The sequence below is a fragment of the Trichomycterus rosablanca genome, chromosome 15 (genome assembly GCF_030014385.1).
Source record: "Trichomycterus rosablanca isolate fTriRos1 chromosome 15, fTriRos1.hap1, whole genome shotgun sequence".
NCBI lineage: Eukaryota > Metazoa > Chordata > Actinopteri > Siluriformes > Trichomycteridae > Trichomycterus > Trichomycterus rosablanca.
The window spans coordinates 6,621,249-6,639,074 of NC_086002.1; the positions used below are offsets into that span (position 1 = coordinate 6,621,249).

The window sequence follows — 17,826 nt, forward strand, 5'->3', positions numbered from 1 at the left end:
CAGATTTGTTGATCTGTTGATTTTTGTTGGTCCTTCTGATTGGGTGAGTCAGTGAATGGGTGAGTTTGTGTTGCCAAGTGATGCAGTGGTGCTCTCTCACTGGTGTTTCTGCCTTGCATAGTGTTTCCAGGTAGGCTTTGGAGCCATGTGAACCCTGATCAGGCTGTTCTGATTCATTGGGTGAAAGGTAAGAAACAGCCTGAACAGGTTGGACAATTTAAATTTGAATGTGTATTTATTGCACTGATTGTGGATGAGATTGATTTATCCTCAAACAGTAGTTTAATAGCTCCACTGCAGCAAACAATAGTAGCAAACAATAAACAACAAACTGTTTTTCTTTCCTTTTTAATTTGTAAAGTCAATAACGGCTTAAAAAACCTCATTAACAACTTTTAAGAAACTTATTTGGCTAAACTGTCTCACCCAGAGCAATAAGTCCAAAGAGAAGTCCCAGCAGGAAGAGCAGTCCAAGCAGCAGTCCAAGCAGCCACTTCCACCAAGTACAACATGAGCAGAATCCCATTCCACCTCCTCCACCAGATTCCTCCTTACTAATTTCTGTAGTAAACAAATAAAAATAATAAAATGTCATTGCATTTTGGCATAAAATGTAAAAATTAAATGAAATAAAAGGAAAATGTTGCTAAGGCAGTTAAAAAACAACTCTGGCACAATATTTACACTAACAAATCCTCACGTTAGCTGAGAGTGGTGGTGTGGAGCAATCCTTAGGTCTTATCAACAATACTTGATTTTTTAAATACATAATTGCTTTATTTCATTTTTTTCTACTGTACATTTATTTTATGTTCATTATTGACCAGACTGCCAGTCCCTGCTGCTGACGGACATCTCCATAACACAACGCTACCCTACCATGCTTAAAAAGTTAAAAAGTGCCTACCATGTGACTTAAAAAGTTCAATTTTCCAAGCTTTCTAAGTGACTAAGCATAATATGACCTAATGTAGGGGTGTGACTGTATTTGTTTTTATTAAAATTTCTATAACTAATCAACTCTGAGGAGCTCTAAGATAAGTTTTGTGCATTTGAGATGTTTCCTGTATCCCGCTCCAGAATTTTCTAGGATGGAAGGTTTTAAATGTTTTTTTTTCTTTACTTGTGTTTGATTATGTTTTGCATAAGTTTAAAGCTTATGAATAAACACTTTTCTTTGACAAATGCTAGTAAATAGATTTTTATTTTATTTAAATCATGCAGTTTATAGATTGACTGTCAGGCAGTTTATTTTTTTATGCATCTTTTCCCAATTTTTCTTCCAATCTAGTCATATCCAATTACATGATTTGTATTTCCGTCTCTACTGCTGCAGACCTCCATTCCTGACCAAGGAGGGTTGTAAGTAACACACGTTCTCTTCGTCAAATGTGCATTAGCTGACCGCTTCTTTTCACCTGCACAAGACTTATGTTATACTTAGGTTTATATGGAGATCTGTATCACACATGTACTGATCTCCACTATCCCCCTGTCTCTTTGCAGCCAGCAGAAGTCATAATTGCTACAGTTATCAGAAATCCCTACAGCCCTCCATCCCTCAGACAGGTCAATCACCATCTGTGTAGGCGCCCGGCCGGTCGTTAGCAGAGCTAAGAATCAAACTTGCGAGCTTAAAATAGCAGTGTATTTTTACCTGCATAAGTAGCTTTGTCTTTAGTTGGAGCTGCAGCTCTGACACCTGTAAAAGCAAACATATCATCAGGACATTTTAGAAATCTGCAATTAAAAAATTAAAAAAAGATAAAATCTCTGTATTTACCATTTGCCATCATGGCTGTTTCTGTGGAGATCATTTTCTTCTCCCTCTTCAGTGAGTCATCTGAAACTGCACCTGCTATAATAGAAATCTATACATTTAAGCTTCAATCTGTAACATGAAAATGAATCATTTATTTGTGCAGTATTTTATTTTATTATTTATTTTATATTTTATGCTTGCATTTCAAGTAGTCACCAAGAAAAAATGCTTTAACTTTTAAAGTGTATATAAACTTTAAAAAAGTAGGTCAGACGTATAATTTGTCACTTACACATTCTTGTGGATGCAGTGAACTGTTTGCCTGTGTCTTTAGACACGATCAGCCTCTCCGTTTCTTTTTTTACTGGAGCGTTATCTTTCTCCAGCAGCATGAACTTGTAGTCCTTAACAAACACATCGTCTGTGGAGATCGGACTGGTGGGGACAGCTGAAACAAGGAAAAATAAATATGTAGTTTAACAGTAATTTTGTTTTAGTTTGTTTACATTCTCGACAAATGTCACTGTTTCTTACAGGTAGCAGTGGTTGCTGCAGTGCCAACGACATTCCTTCTAGCTGTGTATACTGCAAGAGAGAAGAGGGCAAACATTAAAAAACACACAAAATACACTTACTTTCAGCTAGGGATTTGATCCTATACTATCATGAAAATGCAGGATTTTTATCAGGGTAGCAGGAATAGAAAAAATGTTTATAGTTGATTTTGTTTTCTTATTTTTCTTACATTTCCCCTATTTGTCCATCTGAATCATTTCCACTTCTCTTTTACAATTTCTCTGCCCCTTGTGCCACCCATGCTGGCTGAGGAGGACCACAGACTAGCACCCTCCCTCTGATATGTGTGCAGTGGCCTTCTGCTTCTTTACTTCAGACAGCAGTGAATTTTAGCAGACAGCCGTAACATATACTGAACATGACGCTATACTTCATGTGTTCATCCACTATGTGTTTTTTAACAAACCCACTTGTGACACAGTTATTGCCCCCCTGCATTTAGTTATTTAGTACTAGTCTTTATAACCCAGTTAAACTAGTCAGGGATGACCCCTGATGAGTTCCTAAACCTACAAACTTTAAAAAAAAATTACAAATTCACTTTGTATAAATCTTACAAATGAGTAACATCTTGTTATTAAGGATTTCTAGGTGCCAGTAGTTTTCAAAATCAAATTATATTTAATTCATAAGGATTTTTACCTTAATCATACATTTAAATATATACAATGGGGGGCTAATGTCTGGACTACTAGTTAACTTTTTTCATTACAATCAAATTATCAGCTTAACAATTTAAGTAAAATGTTAAATTTTTTTAAAAATTACATGAATTTCAGAACTTGCAGACAAACTGTGAAAAATCTGATGACTTGTTTTATCCCAGCATGAGTTTACAATGTTCTAATGCTTGGCCGTTTCTTGTCTTCCACTGTGACATTGTTTCAAACAAAAAAAAAAAGCAAAAGAAGCATTTTTTTCAGTGTGAAATTGATTTAATTTACTGGTATTTTTATATGACATTTCTTATTAAAAATGCCAGTAATTGTAGTCGGTTTAGGATTTGTATAAATCCACTGTAAGGACATTTTAAACCAGTACAAACGTGTCAGCAATATTGTCTAAATGAATTACAAAACACTAAAGATGCTAAACTAATAATTGGTCAAAAATTGCAGGAATATTTATTTAAGTTTGCTTCACTTGCCTGGACCAGCACTGATTGCATTGGCAGAGAGTCCAACACCACCACCGCTGGTTAAATTATTCTGCATCCCATACACTGAAAGTAAAAAGTGTGACATTACTGGGTAAGGTATGAGGTATTAAGTATAAATAAAGTCATATATAAAGTTCCAAGAGCATTTTAATTTATTTCTAGCCTATATATGTATATACAGTATATATACATTAACATTTAGGGGATGTCATTTAGTGTTACAAAGTGCTTTTAGTGTTTATTCCAACACAGACCTGCATTTACAGCAGAGAGGCCACTGCCCATGGTCGATGCACCCAAGGCCAAGTTGTTCTGCAGACCCACTACAAATATCAAAACACAAAAAGCACCAATCAGAATGAACAAGTACAAAATGTCATTGACTGTCATACCCACCAGATTGGCATCAGACATTAAACAAGATAAGCGCAAAGACACAATAATGAAATGATCTTATAAGCTAAATTAAAGAAACCAGACTTTATGAACTTTCCTCAACAATCCTCACCGACACAATACGGCCTATAGTACCCTGAGATTCAAACCCTGAATCCCCAGATCTCAGCAGTAGTGGGTTAGCGCACTTTACCATTTATGTACATGTAAATTCACAAATAACAGACTGGCTGTCATTTTGATCAACAAGGTAGAGAATGCCATCCTCTCCACTGAAAAAATTCCTTGGTCACTGGCTATGGTATTGCTGGGGATTAAATTTGTGATCTTGTTAATGGATAAAGACTTCACATTTTGACACTTTGGAGCCGTGGTTTAACACAATAAGACATAAGTAAGATTTCTGTATATCTGGCCAATATCGTCTTTGTTGGGCATCGATGCCTGGTACCCACTGCACAGTTTCTTCACACACATTCACAATTCAAACAATCACAAACACTCACTGTTGTGCTGTAGAGTGGTGGGGCTGAGGTTGTTGGGGTTGGTGTGGTAGCCAAAACCACTGTATCCAGAATCCATGACAGTGCTGTCATATCCTGATGGGTTATAAAATAAACAGATTAGGTAATGTATTAATCACAGTGCTACTTTTGCATACAAATTGACACTCTCCACAGTTAAAGAAATCAACCATGTATTTAGGCGGATAAAAGTTTGTTGACTTAGTAGCATCATCCTTCCCAAACCCCCAGATCCACCCTTCTTTATTTTTTGAAATCTTTGATAGTTTAAGTTTTGAAGAGACAATTTAAGAATTACAGTTAAAAAATTTATGCAACATTTAGGAATGAATCCTTTTTTAACACAGCTGTCAAATGTTGTAAAAAGTGTGTATGTGTGTGTGTGTGGTACCTGAGTGACTCTCGGTGCGTGTCTCCACAATGCGTTTTTTAGGTATAGGCAGAGTATTGGTGGGAGACCGAGGAGGACTGCTACTACAGGAACGACCCCCTTTCAGCAGTTTCTTTACATCATCCAGTTCAGTCCCTAAATTTACATGTACATAAATGTTTAGAGAATATAAACCCAGTAGATCTCTTAGATCGATGGACTCAGGTCAGCTAGTTGAACCCAGAGTCCAAACTAAACATGGTGAAGCAGCATTTAGCTGTTGGGCTGCATATAACTGGAACAGACTGCCAGAAGATATTAGATGTTCCTCAAATGTAGAAATCTTTAAATCCAGGTTAAAAACTTTTCTTTTTTCTTTTGCCTATGATTGAGCTCGAAATTTTTGCTATTACCCTCATTTTACCATTTTTCTTTTAGTTTTTCATGCTCTTAATAATTTTTTATAGGAGTAGTGTATGAGTGTTTGTTGCTTGTTTTAATTTTATATTCTCTAAACTATAGGGTATATTTTACTATATTTTCCTTTAGTTTTCATGTTCTTAATTGCTTATCTGTCTTGTTTTAATTTCATATTTCTTAAATTGTAGGGTATATTTTACAATATTTTCTTTTAATTTTTCGTGTTCTTAATTTTTATCTCTCTTGTTTGAATTTCATGTTCTTAATTGTAACTAAATGTTTGCAAGAAGTCTTATATATATATATATACAGTGTATCACAAAAGTGAGTACACCCCTCACATTTCTGCAAATATTTCATTATATCTTTTCATGGGACAACACTATAGACATGAAACTTGGATATAACTTAGAGTAGTCAGTGTACAACTTGTATAGCAGTGTAGATTTACTGTCTTCTGAAAATAACTCAACACACAGCCATTAATGTCTAAATAGCTGGCAACATAAGTGAGTACACCCCACAGTGAACATGTCTAAATTGTGTCCAAATTGTGCCCAAATGTGTTGTTGTCCCTCCCTGGTGTCATGTGTCAAGGTCCCAGGTGTAAATGGGGAGCAGGGCTGTTAAATTTGGTGTTTTGAGTACAATTCTCTCATACTGGCCACTGGATATTCTACATGGCACCTCATGGCAAAGAACTCTCTGAGGATGTGAGAAATAGAATTGTTGCTCTCCACAAAGATGGCCTGGGCTATAAGAAGATTGCTAACACCCTGAAACTGAGCTACAGCATGGTGGCCAAGGTCATACAGCGGTTTTCCAGGACAGGTTCCACTCGGAACAGGCTTCGCCAGGGTCGACCAAAGAAGTTGAGTCCACGTGTTCGGCGTCATATCCAGAGGTTGGCTTTAAAAAATAGACACATGAGTGCTGCCAGCATTGCTGCAGAGGTTGAAGACGTGGGAGGTCAGCCTGTCAGTGCTCAGACCATACGCCGCACACTGCATCAACTCGGTCTGCATGGTCGTCATCCCAGAAGGAAGCTGACGCACAAGAAAGCCCGCAAACAGTTTGCTGAAAACAAGCAGTCCAAGAACATGGATTACTGGAATGCCCTGTGGTCTGATGAGACCAAGATAAACTTGTTTGGCTCAGATGGTGTCCAGCATGTGTGGCGGCGCCCTGGTGAGAAGTACCAAGACAACTGTATCTTGCCTACAGTCAAGCATGGTGGTGGTAGCATCATGGTCTTGGGCTGCATGAGTGCTGCTGGCACTGGGGAGCTGCAGTTCATTGAGGGAAACATGAATTCCAACATGTACTGTGACATTCTGAAACAGAGCATGATCCCCTCCCTTCGAAAAACAGTTTTCCAACAGGATAACGACCCCAAACACAACCTCCAAGATGACAACTGCCTTGCTGAGGAAGCTGAAGGTAAAGGTGATGGACTAAACCCAATTGAGCACCTGTGGCGCATCCTCAAGTGGAAGGTGGAGGAGTTCAAGGTGTCTAACATCCACCAGCTCCGTGATGTCATCATGGAAAAGTGGAAGAGGATTCCAGTAGCAACCTGTGCAGCTCTGGTGAATTCCATGCCCAGGAGGGTTAAGGCAGTGCTGGATAATAATGGTGGTCACACAAAATATTGACACTTTGGGCACAATTTGGACATGTTCATGTTGGAGTTATTTTCAGAAGACAGTAAATCTACACTGCTATACAAGTTGTACACTGACTACTCTAAGTTATATCCAAGTTTCATGTCTATAGTGTTGTCCCATGAAAAGATATAATGAAATATTTGCAGAAATGTGAGGGGTGTACTCACTTTTGTGATACACTGTATATACTGTCACACCGTGTACACTTTATGCCTTAGCCTTTTTTACATAGATATGGTCACTAAATCTATGATTGGTAAAAATTGGACCATCATTTGCTACATAAGTGGCTAACAGCCAGTCCTGTGGCCCACACACATGCATTAATGTATAGATACAATATCCTGAACACTACAGTATAGAAGTGCAAGGTGCACCTTCCTGTAAGAAATACAGATTTTTTCATGTAGTTTTTTAGCTTCCCATTGCACTTGTGACCTCCGCTGCAAGCATAACACCCACTACTAGTATATGCTTCCAATAAGTGTTTCTCCAACTGGCCTTCTTTTTGTCTGCCAGTCGGGGATTCCAACACTGAGCCCTCACACACAGAGAAACATGCCAGGCTCTTTGTATTCCTCCATCGCTCATGCCACCTCCTTAACCAGACATTTGAAAGTGACTCCAAATTTGGCTTTTCCAGTCTTAGACGAGATGGCACAGATGGCACTTCCTAGACTCAGCATCTGCAATTTTAGGTTTTGCACGGCGATCTAACTGCAAAGCCTAATACAGCATTAAGTAATGTAAGTTTGTCAGTCAGTGATTGGGTGATGTCAACTGGCTTCAGTGCAAAACTTGACAATCAAATGTCAAGACAACAAACTTGCCTCGGATTACATGTGTGGTAGGGGGTAAAAGGCTTTTTAGTTTAGTTATTTGGTTTTGTTTTGCCTTAAGACTTAATAAAAAAAAATAAAACCCAAAGTTATAAACTTATTGCAAAATATCTTTACTAACATCTTGTGGATGGGGAGGCACTCTGCAGTCTGGCTCTGATCTCGCTCTCTAAAAAGAAAAAGAAAACAGAAATAATTACATTGTGTCGTTTTTCACGTTTACTCTTACGACTGATTTACTTTTATAAATAATCTGTTAGACAATAAAAGTCATTGTGTACCTCTGGTCTGGGTGCGCCCCCTGGTGGCTGCACTTGCAGCTGCTGAAAAAATAAAATCAAGAGAGCAGTGAATCCGAATCTAAATCTGTACATTATTGACATGGGTGTATTCATAAAGGTGCCATCCAATGACAGTGGCACACTGATGGTTTGAATAAAAGACAAAGATTCACAGTCCGACCATTCATATGCTGGTGCTAAAGCAGAATAACCAAACATAATAATTATATGGTGTGAGTGTGATTATTTTAAGTAAGTGGGAATGTTTTAAAAATGTGTTTAAAATCAATAAGTTGTATAATGACTTTTATAATTGTTTTTTACTTACCATACTCTTTCCTGGTGTATTCAGGGGAGGAATTTCCACTTGAGCTTCCTAAAAAATTGGAAAAATAATTACATATTACAGCCAGATTTAGAATGATCGGCATCCTTGGTTATGATGGTTAAAAAGGTTATGTGCTTAGTTAGCTTAAACTCACCCTTTTTTTAAGTATATTTTTAAATAAAATTTAATTGATTTAATTTTTTATTATTATTTTAAACTGTAACTGTTAAAATTGAGCTGAATTAGGAACCACACATATCATATATTCTTCTGTAAGTGAGGGATCAATCCTGTTTTGGTTGTCTATATGTCTATATGGTCTCATATTATAAGATATCTTGAGTTAAGAAAAAGGCCACATTCCAGTATCTTTTATAGAAGAAGACGTATGTAGGTGTATTTTGCCCACAAGCACTGTGAGGAAGTTCAGAGAAGAAAACATTTCTTTAAAGATCATGATTGGAAATTTACAAATGATGGTAGCATTGTGGAGTCACCAAGTTACTCAGTTGTATGCAATAAAGTCCTTTTAATATTCAACGGCAATCACATGGACTTTATTAAACACTACTGAAAATCTGGCTGAAATTTGTCCACAAGAGAGAACCAAGAAGCTTAGAGAATGTAAAAACATTATGTGGTAAGAAGAGCTGACTGTATGTATGACTAAAAAGCTGTTAAAAACATAACAACTGTTATTAAAGTTCAACCTCGGACCTTTGACGCACCTTCATAACCTCCAGAGCGCAGAGTCACACTGGTCTTCCTCTGAGTAACTGGGGAGTAGGTCGCACTCTTCATTGCACTCGTTGAGGAAGAAGAAGTAAATCTGGTCGAACCACCTCCTCCCGTCATCACAGATGATGATACCCCACCTCCAGAAGTCATGACTGAGGAAGAAGCCCCACCAGACAGGTGCAAGGGACCAATCGAATAGCTAGTCATTTCTTCAGAGGGGTAGGACACAAACTGTGAGGACAAACGGGACTCAAAACCACCAGCGGAACCTCCACCTCCTCCTGAATAACCTGTAATGGAGGAGGAGGTGATGCCAGAAGTTCCTAAACTGCCACCTGAAGATGTTACCAGAGAATAAGGGCCAGGTGAAGTCACTGATGAGCTACCAGCTCCACCGGTCACTACTCGCACTGTACTGCCACTCAAGCCTCCCAATGAAGAAGCTGAAAAAGAACAAAGAAATAGACACATATGACAATAAGCTTGTAGCTTACATTTATAGAACAAACTATTTCTATGAACATGAGACATTAAATTTCCACAGTTTTCTGCCTCACATCCAGTGTCTGACATTAACTTAACTTAAATAAATGTTCTGGTCTATTGTTGCAATCATGGATGGTAAAGGTCATCCACATTCCTAACCGATTTTTTTTTACTAGTAAAGCTAATGTTCCATACAAGAGAATTAATTAAAACTTGCCCTTTTATTTGTCTTGATCACACATTCATTGAAACAGCCTATATTAGTCAGTGTGTGTTACGCTGATATGGATTGGCACCCTGAGCTCAATAATACATGAAACAAACACACACACACACACACACACACACACACACACACACACACACACACACACACACACACACACACACTGGGGGGGACTGACAAACTGCCAAAACAAGCAACAACATGCTTGTCGGCAGTGTTACCAACAAATCTCTAAACTTTTTTTTTCCAAGCGGCTGTTACAACTGCTGAATAGTCAAACACTCACTGCACGACAGTGATTTTATTTCCCATTGGGGTTGTTAGTACAACACTGTCAGAAATCTGGCAACCTTTGGGTAAAATAGATAAGGAAACATTTTCCAATAAAAATCACTGTATCATGTAGCACAAAGTAAAAGAATAATTAAGCAAGTTTTTGGCTAAAAAAATTAATTCATTTGTCTTTAGGCCCACGAAGTTGTACGAAAGGGCACGAAGACGAACGAACACTTAAAAACGCTACAAGAACAAAGACGCACAAACTTGCACGGAGACGCACAGAAGCGCACAAAAGCGCACAAAGGCGCAGGAAGGTGCAGAGAGGTACACGACAGCGAACAAAGACGCGCAAACTTGCACGGAGACACACAGAAGTGCATGAGAACGCACCAAACACCAACATGCACCGCAACGAATCAGACAGGCTTGCAGTACGCAATTTTTTTCAATTTCTCAATTTTAATTTTAATATTGAAAAAAAATCTGGCTTCAAACGCGCTGCTTTAGCCGATAATGTAAAGGCCTGATTATTGCAGTGTAAATTATGGGCCTTATAGTCTCAAGTATGTTCCTTTTTAAACTATGTCCAGTCAATTCAAATTACAACAGGTGGACTCCACTGGAGTTCTAGACACATTTCAAGGATAATTTAAACTGACATTATGCATCTAAATACAAATGTAGAGTGCCTCAGCAATACATCTGAATACTTTTGTAAATTAATCCACAACTTAAAGTGTGTAACATGTCAAGGGGTATGAAAACTTTCTGAACCCACTGTATACCAACATGAAGTGTTAGCTTACAGGATTTTACATTACTGCTACTTCCTCCTCCAGCACCACTGCTCTGGGTGAGGATCCTCTTCTCCACCACCACTGTTCCTCCAGATCCAGGTACAGATCCGGAACTAGAACTAGAGCTCAGCGTGCGCTGAGTGCTCACTAATCCACTGCTGCCCTCTGAAGTTACAGATATGCAAAAAAAACCTTGCTCATCATATGAAAACAGTGGCAATAATACATGAACATTTAGAATTACAAGGCAGAATCAGAAAATCTAAATTGTTTTGGTGTTAATTCCTCTTAATAAATCTAAAATTATTTTTGTAACCATCAAACTGAAAATAAGCTACATATGGATTTGTATGTGATAGAAATAAATAAACTAAGAATTCTGGGATGGGCAATAGTTCGATCACCTTCCCATTGTTAAGTCTTAACACTTTGCCTGCAGAGCATAAAAAATTCCCTCCTTCAAGAAGCTGACTGAAAATCTAATAAATAGCTTACTGATGTATACAAAGCAGAGAAATTCTAGAGAAAGAGATTTTAGCGTGTTGTTTAGGTGATACAGCAATCTAACATCACTGCAGAGACACGGCCTGTCCAGGCGCTCAACAAACACAATTAGGCATGTCTGAGGCAAACAAGGCTGGATGGGGAACTTCTGTACATGCCAAAATTACTAAATTTAACTAATTAACTAATAGGTAAGATAATCAAATATAAATGTTTTTTACATTAATTTAGTAGTTTGATGTTTACCTATTTTTCTTTTACTTTACTTCTTTACTACTTTAAAATCAACAAAATGTGTAATTTGGCCCAAGGTGCCCAAGACTTTACTATAGACTGTATAGCAAAGGCTGTACTACTGTATATTAATTTTATGCAATCAAAAATGCAGTAAGCTAGTGGACACTTATCATGACACTAGTCTTAGTAAATTATTTAGTCTTTATACTACATGGGAACAGGGGTTCAAGTTTGTTGACACACTGGCACTGGACCACACAGAACCATCCCACCAAACAAAAACAGAAAACTAACTCCTAACTTCTAACAACTTCTTAACTAATTCTTTTTGGAACTGATGTATTGACCATTGTAATACAATTAGAATTATTTTTTCTCTAGAAATCAAGTTAAATATTTTAATATTTTTTTCCTGCTGTGTTTTAATGATGGTGAATTTGTTTACCAAATTTAAAGACACCGAATTAAGATTCAATTAAGGAACCAAATCAGTGTTGAATAATTAACTTTGTTGTCACAGTGAGTTGTAGTAGTACAGAAAAGTCGTCCACACTTACTTGGTGGAAGGGATGTCAGTCTTGAGGAGGTAAAACTCTCTGTTACTGTAGAAGGTGAAAAAAATATTTCCATAAATCTTTTATAAATCGTTTAGAATGACTTAAACACAAACTGTTTTAGTAATACCCAGAGTACACTTGCGTGTGCACTTGAATATTACCACTAGGTGGTGCCCATTAAATACAAACGATTAGTCAGTACTGTATTTGATATGTGATGCCATTGTTGCGAAATGATAAGCAACATTAAATAAAATCAGACTAATTAGATTTTTTCATAGACTGCCATTATACAGAACAATTTCACTACTCTCAACAGAAGATGAATTCTGCACAAATTAAAGCAAATTATTTTAATGATTAGATGAACATTAATTTGAACTTACCCCGACCTGAAGCACCAAATCCTCCCTCCGTCTTGCTTGTGATTAAATCCATTCCATGTTAACTGCTTAAAAGTACCAAGTCAGCAGAATTTTAGGTAACTGGTATGAAATGAAAAAATTACAAAAACCTTCAAAAATCATTCAGCAAGTCTATTGAGTAAGAATACTCATTATAAAGCAAAAGTTTTATTTATTAGTTTTTTTCCACTATTATTGGCACTGTTCTGGCCACCATTGTGGATTTAATGCATTTGTAATTATATTTATTAATTATATTATGAAAAAGCTTTTTCAGTCTGCACTGATTTATTTAGACTGTTGCCTAAAACAGCCATCCAAATGTAGAAAAAAAACAATACTTATAAAACACCACATCACCCTAATAAGTATTTATTCAATTGCATTTAACACTTTTCAAAATCAGTATTTACACTCACCACTCCTGGTAAAGCCAAAACTCAATCCTAGAAACCTTAGTCCCACCTGAGCTACAGTAGATAAGTAAAGAAATCAAAGCCTAACACACCCTCTGAAGACATTTTAGCTATGACATTAAACATCTTATGCATATTACAAAAAATAGCAGGTTTCAACTTGAAGTCCCTCCTCAAGGCAACATCGTTATGCAGACCTTGACTGGAACTGAAAACCTTTTCATTTATAGGCCTGTCTTATCTTATCACTTATCTATTATTTAAACTAGATGTATTTTGAATATTTTATTAAGAATTACTTTTTAAATTAGGAAAAATAAAACTTGTTTGTTTAACATGCTTATCAGAAATAAAGGAGCACAAGCAATCAGAGAACTATTTACAAACCCTATTTCTGGAATAGTTGGGACATTTTTGTTAATTCACTTAAACTTTTATTTAACTGACAAAAGTACAAAAAGACTTTTAATGACTTTTAATGCTAAATACCTTAATTGTTCATTTAAACAATTCTTTTTACCCAATCCAGTCAAGGCCAATTGGAGCTTATCGTTCTCTCGCCGCTGCAGCCTTCCATCCTTGACTTAGTGGGACTGAGACTACAACATGGCCCCTCCAACCATGTGCAGCTATCTATTGTTTCCTTCCACCTTGTCTACTGTAGAGTAGACTGTTCTTTCTGAGGAGGCTGAGGTCTTACAGTGTGTGCAATAGACTGATGAAAGTATTTTATCAGTCTGTGGTGGCCAGTGCCCTCTTTTATGCTGTGGTGTGCTGAGGTGGTGGCATCAAGGCTGGAGAAACCAGCAAACTAAATAAGCTGGTGAGGAAAGCCAGCTCTGTGGTGGGTCTACAGCTGGACAGTCTGGAGGTAGTGCGTGAGATGAGGATAAAGGACAAAGTCAAAGCCATCTTGGGCAATCCCTCTCACCCTTTCAATGAGGAATGAAAGGCAGCTGGGCAGCTCATTTAGTCACAGGCTCATTCCACCAAAGAGCAAGACGGAGCGCTTCAGGTGGTCTTTTGTGCCCACTGCCATCAGACTACATAACAATAGCAGAATACACAGGCTGTCCTCACACTAACCAGCCAGAAAGACCTTTCACCCCCACCTTTTTCCTTCACCTTTTTCTTGCACTTTACTTTACATTACATACTACAGACATATAAATATATATAATTTATATAGTGTTTTCCTGTGTAGTTATAATTTGTCATCTTCGTGTATAATAGTAATTGCCACTACATAGTCATTCTTTTATTTTATTTTATTCTACTCATTTTACTCTGTGCTGGTGCTGCTATAAAACTCGAATTTTCCCCATGGGGATCAATAAAGGAATCTTATCTTATTTAGGGACAGGTTCTTACAGAGCTCAGTATCAGGTGCGGAAAAGCCACACGCTACCATCTGTGATCAGCCGTCCCCCTTGCAGGCACCTTGACTGGTCAGCAGAGGCTGCACTTGCCCCAGCCCTGTTTTAGCTATTGTCCAGACACACAGCCGATCATGTGTACTTTTTCACAATTTATTAATTCACCTTTTTTTTTTTTTTTTTTTTTTACAAAGTTTGGCACAATGTGGTGAGCCTCAATTCATTTTTGCTTGCACAGACTGAGCCTTTGGTGGATCCTCCTTTTATAACCAATCATGATTTGAATTAGGCTGTTTGGAGCTCATCTTTAAATATCACTGGGTTACTTTTATTAAGATCAGGGTAGTGAGTGATTACTAAAGCTGCATTTTAAGATATTAAAGTCTATTACTGATCACCCAAGGCAAAGTCTAAAGAAGTCTAAAGGCTTCTGATTATGGGCTTCTGTTAAGTGTGGCTATGTATCGTTTTACAACCTTTGAAATTGTTACTTCATCACACTATTATGTCATCACACAATAGCAGTAATTATGACCACAACTGACAGTAATGCTGTACTTTAAAACAGCCATTGCACTGTGGCTTTGCTTAACCATTGTAAGTGTTGATAGACAGATAGATAGACAGATAGATAGATAGATAGATAGATAGATAGATAGATAGATAGATAGATAGATAGATAGATAGATAGATAGATAGATAGATAGATAGATAGATAGATAGATAGATAGATAGATAGATAGATATACAATGGTTAGGCAAAACCGCAGTGCAATAAATTTATGTTTACATTTTTACATTTTTATTTTAAAAATAAGCAAAAGTAAGCAATACAAATAATAATAAACTGTAATTTCTATAGTTAAACTTTTCATCTGTGCATCTCCAACTTTTCATAGTAAACTAGCTTAAAGATGTAATAAACACAAACACAAATATACTATATCTTTATAGTTATTTATTTAAACTCAAATTACTGTTTCACTGTACCAGCATAACTAAACCTTACAGAAGACTAAATAATTACTGTGTAATGTTCACAGAGCAAAACAACTCACCTGTCGTCTCTAAATGAAGAAACGGCTCACGCTGTGTTCTCATGCAGTGGTTTGACTGTTTATTATATTTGTGACCTGGTTCCGTTCAGGTCCGGTGACAGAGAGGACAGGTATGTGGGACCGAAATCTGCAGAGCTGATTCTGACTCACACACAAGTTTTAACAGGATGAGGGGCTGAAACAGGCACATGTCTGTAAGAGAGTGAAAAAAATTACCCTCCAGGCACTTTAATTACAGAAAGAGAGTGAGCTAAAAAAAAAATGCATCCATAATTATTCTACTGTCATTAGTTTTTTTCTTTTCACAGTTAGGGATTGATGTTTAATATTAATGCACCATATCTGTATATTGTGAACACATTATGATAATGTTAAATGTATGTTAAATGTAACTGTGGAAGGGTAGGGGTGGACAAATGTAAATAAAAATGACAGATAATTACACAACCAAAGGTATTTGGACACCTGAGCTTGTTGGACATTCTATTTAAAAAACAAATGGTATTAAAACAGAATGACCTCTATGTGATCTAGAGCAACTGCCACTCTTTTGAGAAGGCTTCTCACATGAAGTTGGAAGTATGTCTGTGGGAATTTGTCCCTGTTCCGTCAAAAGAGCATTTGTATTGCTTGGCGCAGAAAGCCTTAATCGATGTTGCAGTTCATTCCAGAGCTGTTCAGTGGGGCTGAGGTCAGGGCTCTGTGCAGGTTACTGGAGTTTTTTTTTCAAACCGAGCTACATTAAAGGCTCTAAACTGTTGCTGCAAAGTTGAAAGCATATCATTTATTCTATATAATTAATTTATTACACCTGTTAACAATTGTTGTGGCAGAAGGTGTGTCCGAATACCTTCCTCCATGTAGTGTACATGGCTCACTGCGGGGAGATTTATGTACAGGTATGTACATTATACCTACTGTGTCTCTGTATAGCTGCATCTGATACTCTCACATCAAGTCTAAACATATACAGACGTGTTTTAATAAGATTTTTTGAAGTCACGCAAAATTATGAAAAGCTGCAGGCTAAAAAGGGGGTTTTGTATATTAGTGAGTGTTTCATATTGATTTAAAGTTCATTCAGTAGTGAAAAATAATTCATGAGATCAGGTTACTTATGTAAATAACTATTTAAAAACATATTTTTTTCTATTTGGAACATGCACCTATATAAAAAAAAGCTGGTCTGACAACCTGTTCTCGTACATTTCTGCAGAAATTCTTACTTTTTCTCACATCAAGGTCCACCTATTTATAACAATGTACTTAGACCCTAGTTTAAAAAGCATGCAGACACCTGCCCATATTGGACATGTTATTAAAACCACAGGCATTATTATGGAGTTGGTGCCCCTTTGCAGCTATAAAAGCCTCCACTTACCTGGAAAGGCTTTTCACAAGACTTTGAAGTGTGTATTTGGAAATTTGTTCCTATTTAGTCAAAAAGCTTGTGTAAGGTCAGGCAGTAATTGGTTGTATGAGAAAGCCTGGCTCATAAATGAATTCATTTGAATTCATCCCAAAAGTCCCCAGTGGGGTTTAGGTCAGGACTCTGTGCAGGTCACTGTATTTCCTCCACACAAGGAACGTGTCAAACTATATTTTTAAGGAACTTGCTTTATGCACAGGGGCAGAATTATGATGAAACAGAGAAGGAAGGTCCTTCTCTAATATTTCATATTATATATTATATAAACCTATTTGCAATTGGTGAAGCTGAAACACCAGATCTCAATAATTAGAAGAGGTGCCCACATTATATATCAGTATATCATTATATCAGTATAATAATAATAATAGTAATAATAATAATAATCAGTATATCAGTATAGATCAGATCTCATGGTGTATTGGCACACCACGGTAAGTAAATAATTACTGCAAAGTTTCTGTTATGAATAAACTAAAAAAAAAGAATGTGATTGCATTAAGATACTAGAACCCTTTGAATAATTTACAATGTGGGCAGTGGTAGTTCAGCACTTAGGGTGATGGACTAGTGATCAGAAGGTTGCTAATTCAATCAAACCCTCAACTGCTTGGATTGAAATGGGTTACAGTTGTAAGTGGATTAAATTGAGTTACAGTTGTAAGTTTCTTTGAATAGAAGCGTCCATTTACAGCATCAGCCTGACGCTTTTATCCAAAGCAAATGTACAAATAAAAATGTAACAGATATAATGACCCCAGTCTCATAATGCACTGTGACTAGTAGTTCATTCCAGTAGTGGCACTGCTCATGGGAAATGGTTTATTTCCCAGCTGTATAAAAATCATATAGTCCCTCTAAATTCCTCACAAAGCATCTAAACTTGACTCCAAACCTCAGCATCACCAGAAAAGTATTTGTGGTTAGAAATGGAGTGAATAAACAAACAAAACAAAACTCAGGTTTGCAGTGTGTTCAGACTTATGTTCAAAAGGTT

General features: G+C 37.0%; 1 protein-coding gene across 1 annotated transcript in view; it reads right to left on the minus strand.

The window, feature by feature from the left end:
• The window catches only part of col17a1a (collagen, type XVII, alpha 1a), a 32,107-nt gene extending 19,523 nt beyond the window's left edge, over nucleotides 1-12,584 (minus strand). Inside the window, exons 1-16 of the mRNA XM_063010837.1 lie at nucleotides 12,533-12,584; nucleotides 12,147-12,191; nucleotides 10,858-11,013; nucleotides 9,051-9,503; nucleotides 8,323-8,370; nucleotides 7,995-8,036; nucleotides 7,835-7,882; nucleotides 4,809-4,943; nucleotides 4,400-4,492; nucleotides 3,752-3,820; nucleotides 3,486-3,560; nucleotides 2,297-2,347; nucleotides 2,055-2,210; nucleotides 1,784-1,858; nucleotides 1,658-1,702; nucleotides 427-561 (exon numbers count right to left, since the gene is read on the minus strand). Coding sequence (XP_062866907.1) covers nucleotides 427-561; nucleotides 1,658-1,702; nucleotides 1,784-1,858; nucleotides 2,055-2,210; nucleotides 2,297-2,347; nucleotides 3,486-3,560; nucleotides 3,752-3,820; nucleotides 4,400-4,492; nucleotides 4,809-4,943; nucleotides 7,835-7,882; nucleotides 7,995-8,036; nucleotides 8,323-8,370; nucleotides 9,051-9,503; nucleotides 10,858-11,013; nucleotides 12,147-12,191; nucleotides 12,533-12,584 — 1,678 coding nt within the window. The remainder of the gene's footprint in view (nucleotides 1-426; nucleotides 562-1,657; nucleotides 1,703-1,783; nucleotides 1,859-2,054; nucleotides 2,211-2,296; nucleotides 2,348-3,485; nucleotides 3,561-3,751; nucleotides 3,821-4,399; nucleotides 4,493-4,808; nucleotides 4,944-7,834; nucleotides 7,883-7,994; nucleotides 8,037-8,322; nucleotides 8,371-9,050; nucleotides 9,504-10,857; nucleotides 11,014-12,146; nucleotides 12,192-12,532) is intronic.
• Nucleotides 12,585-17,826: the final 5,242 nt, after the last annotated feature.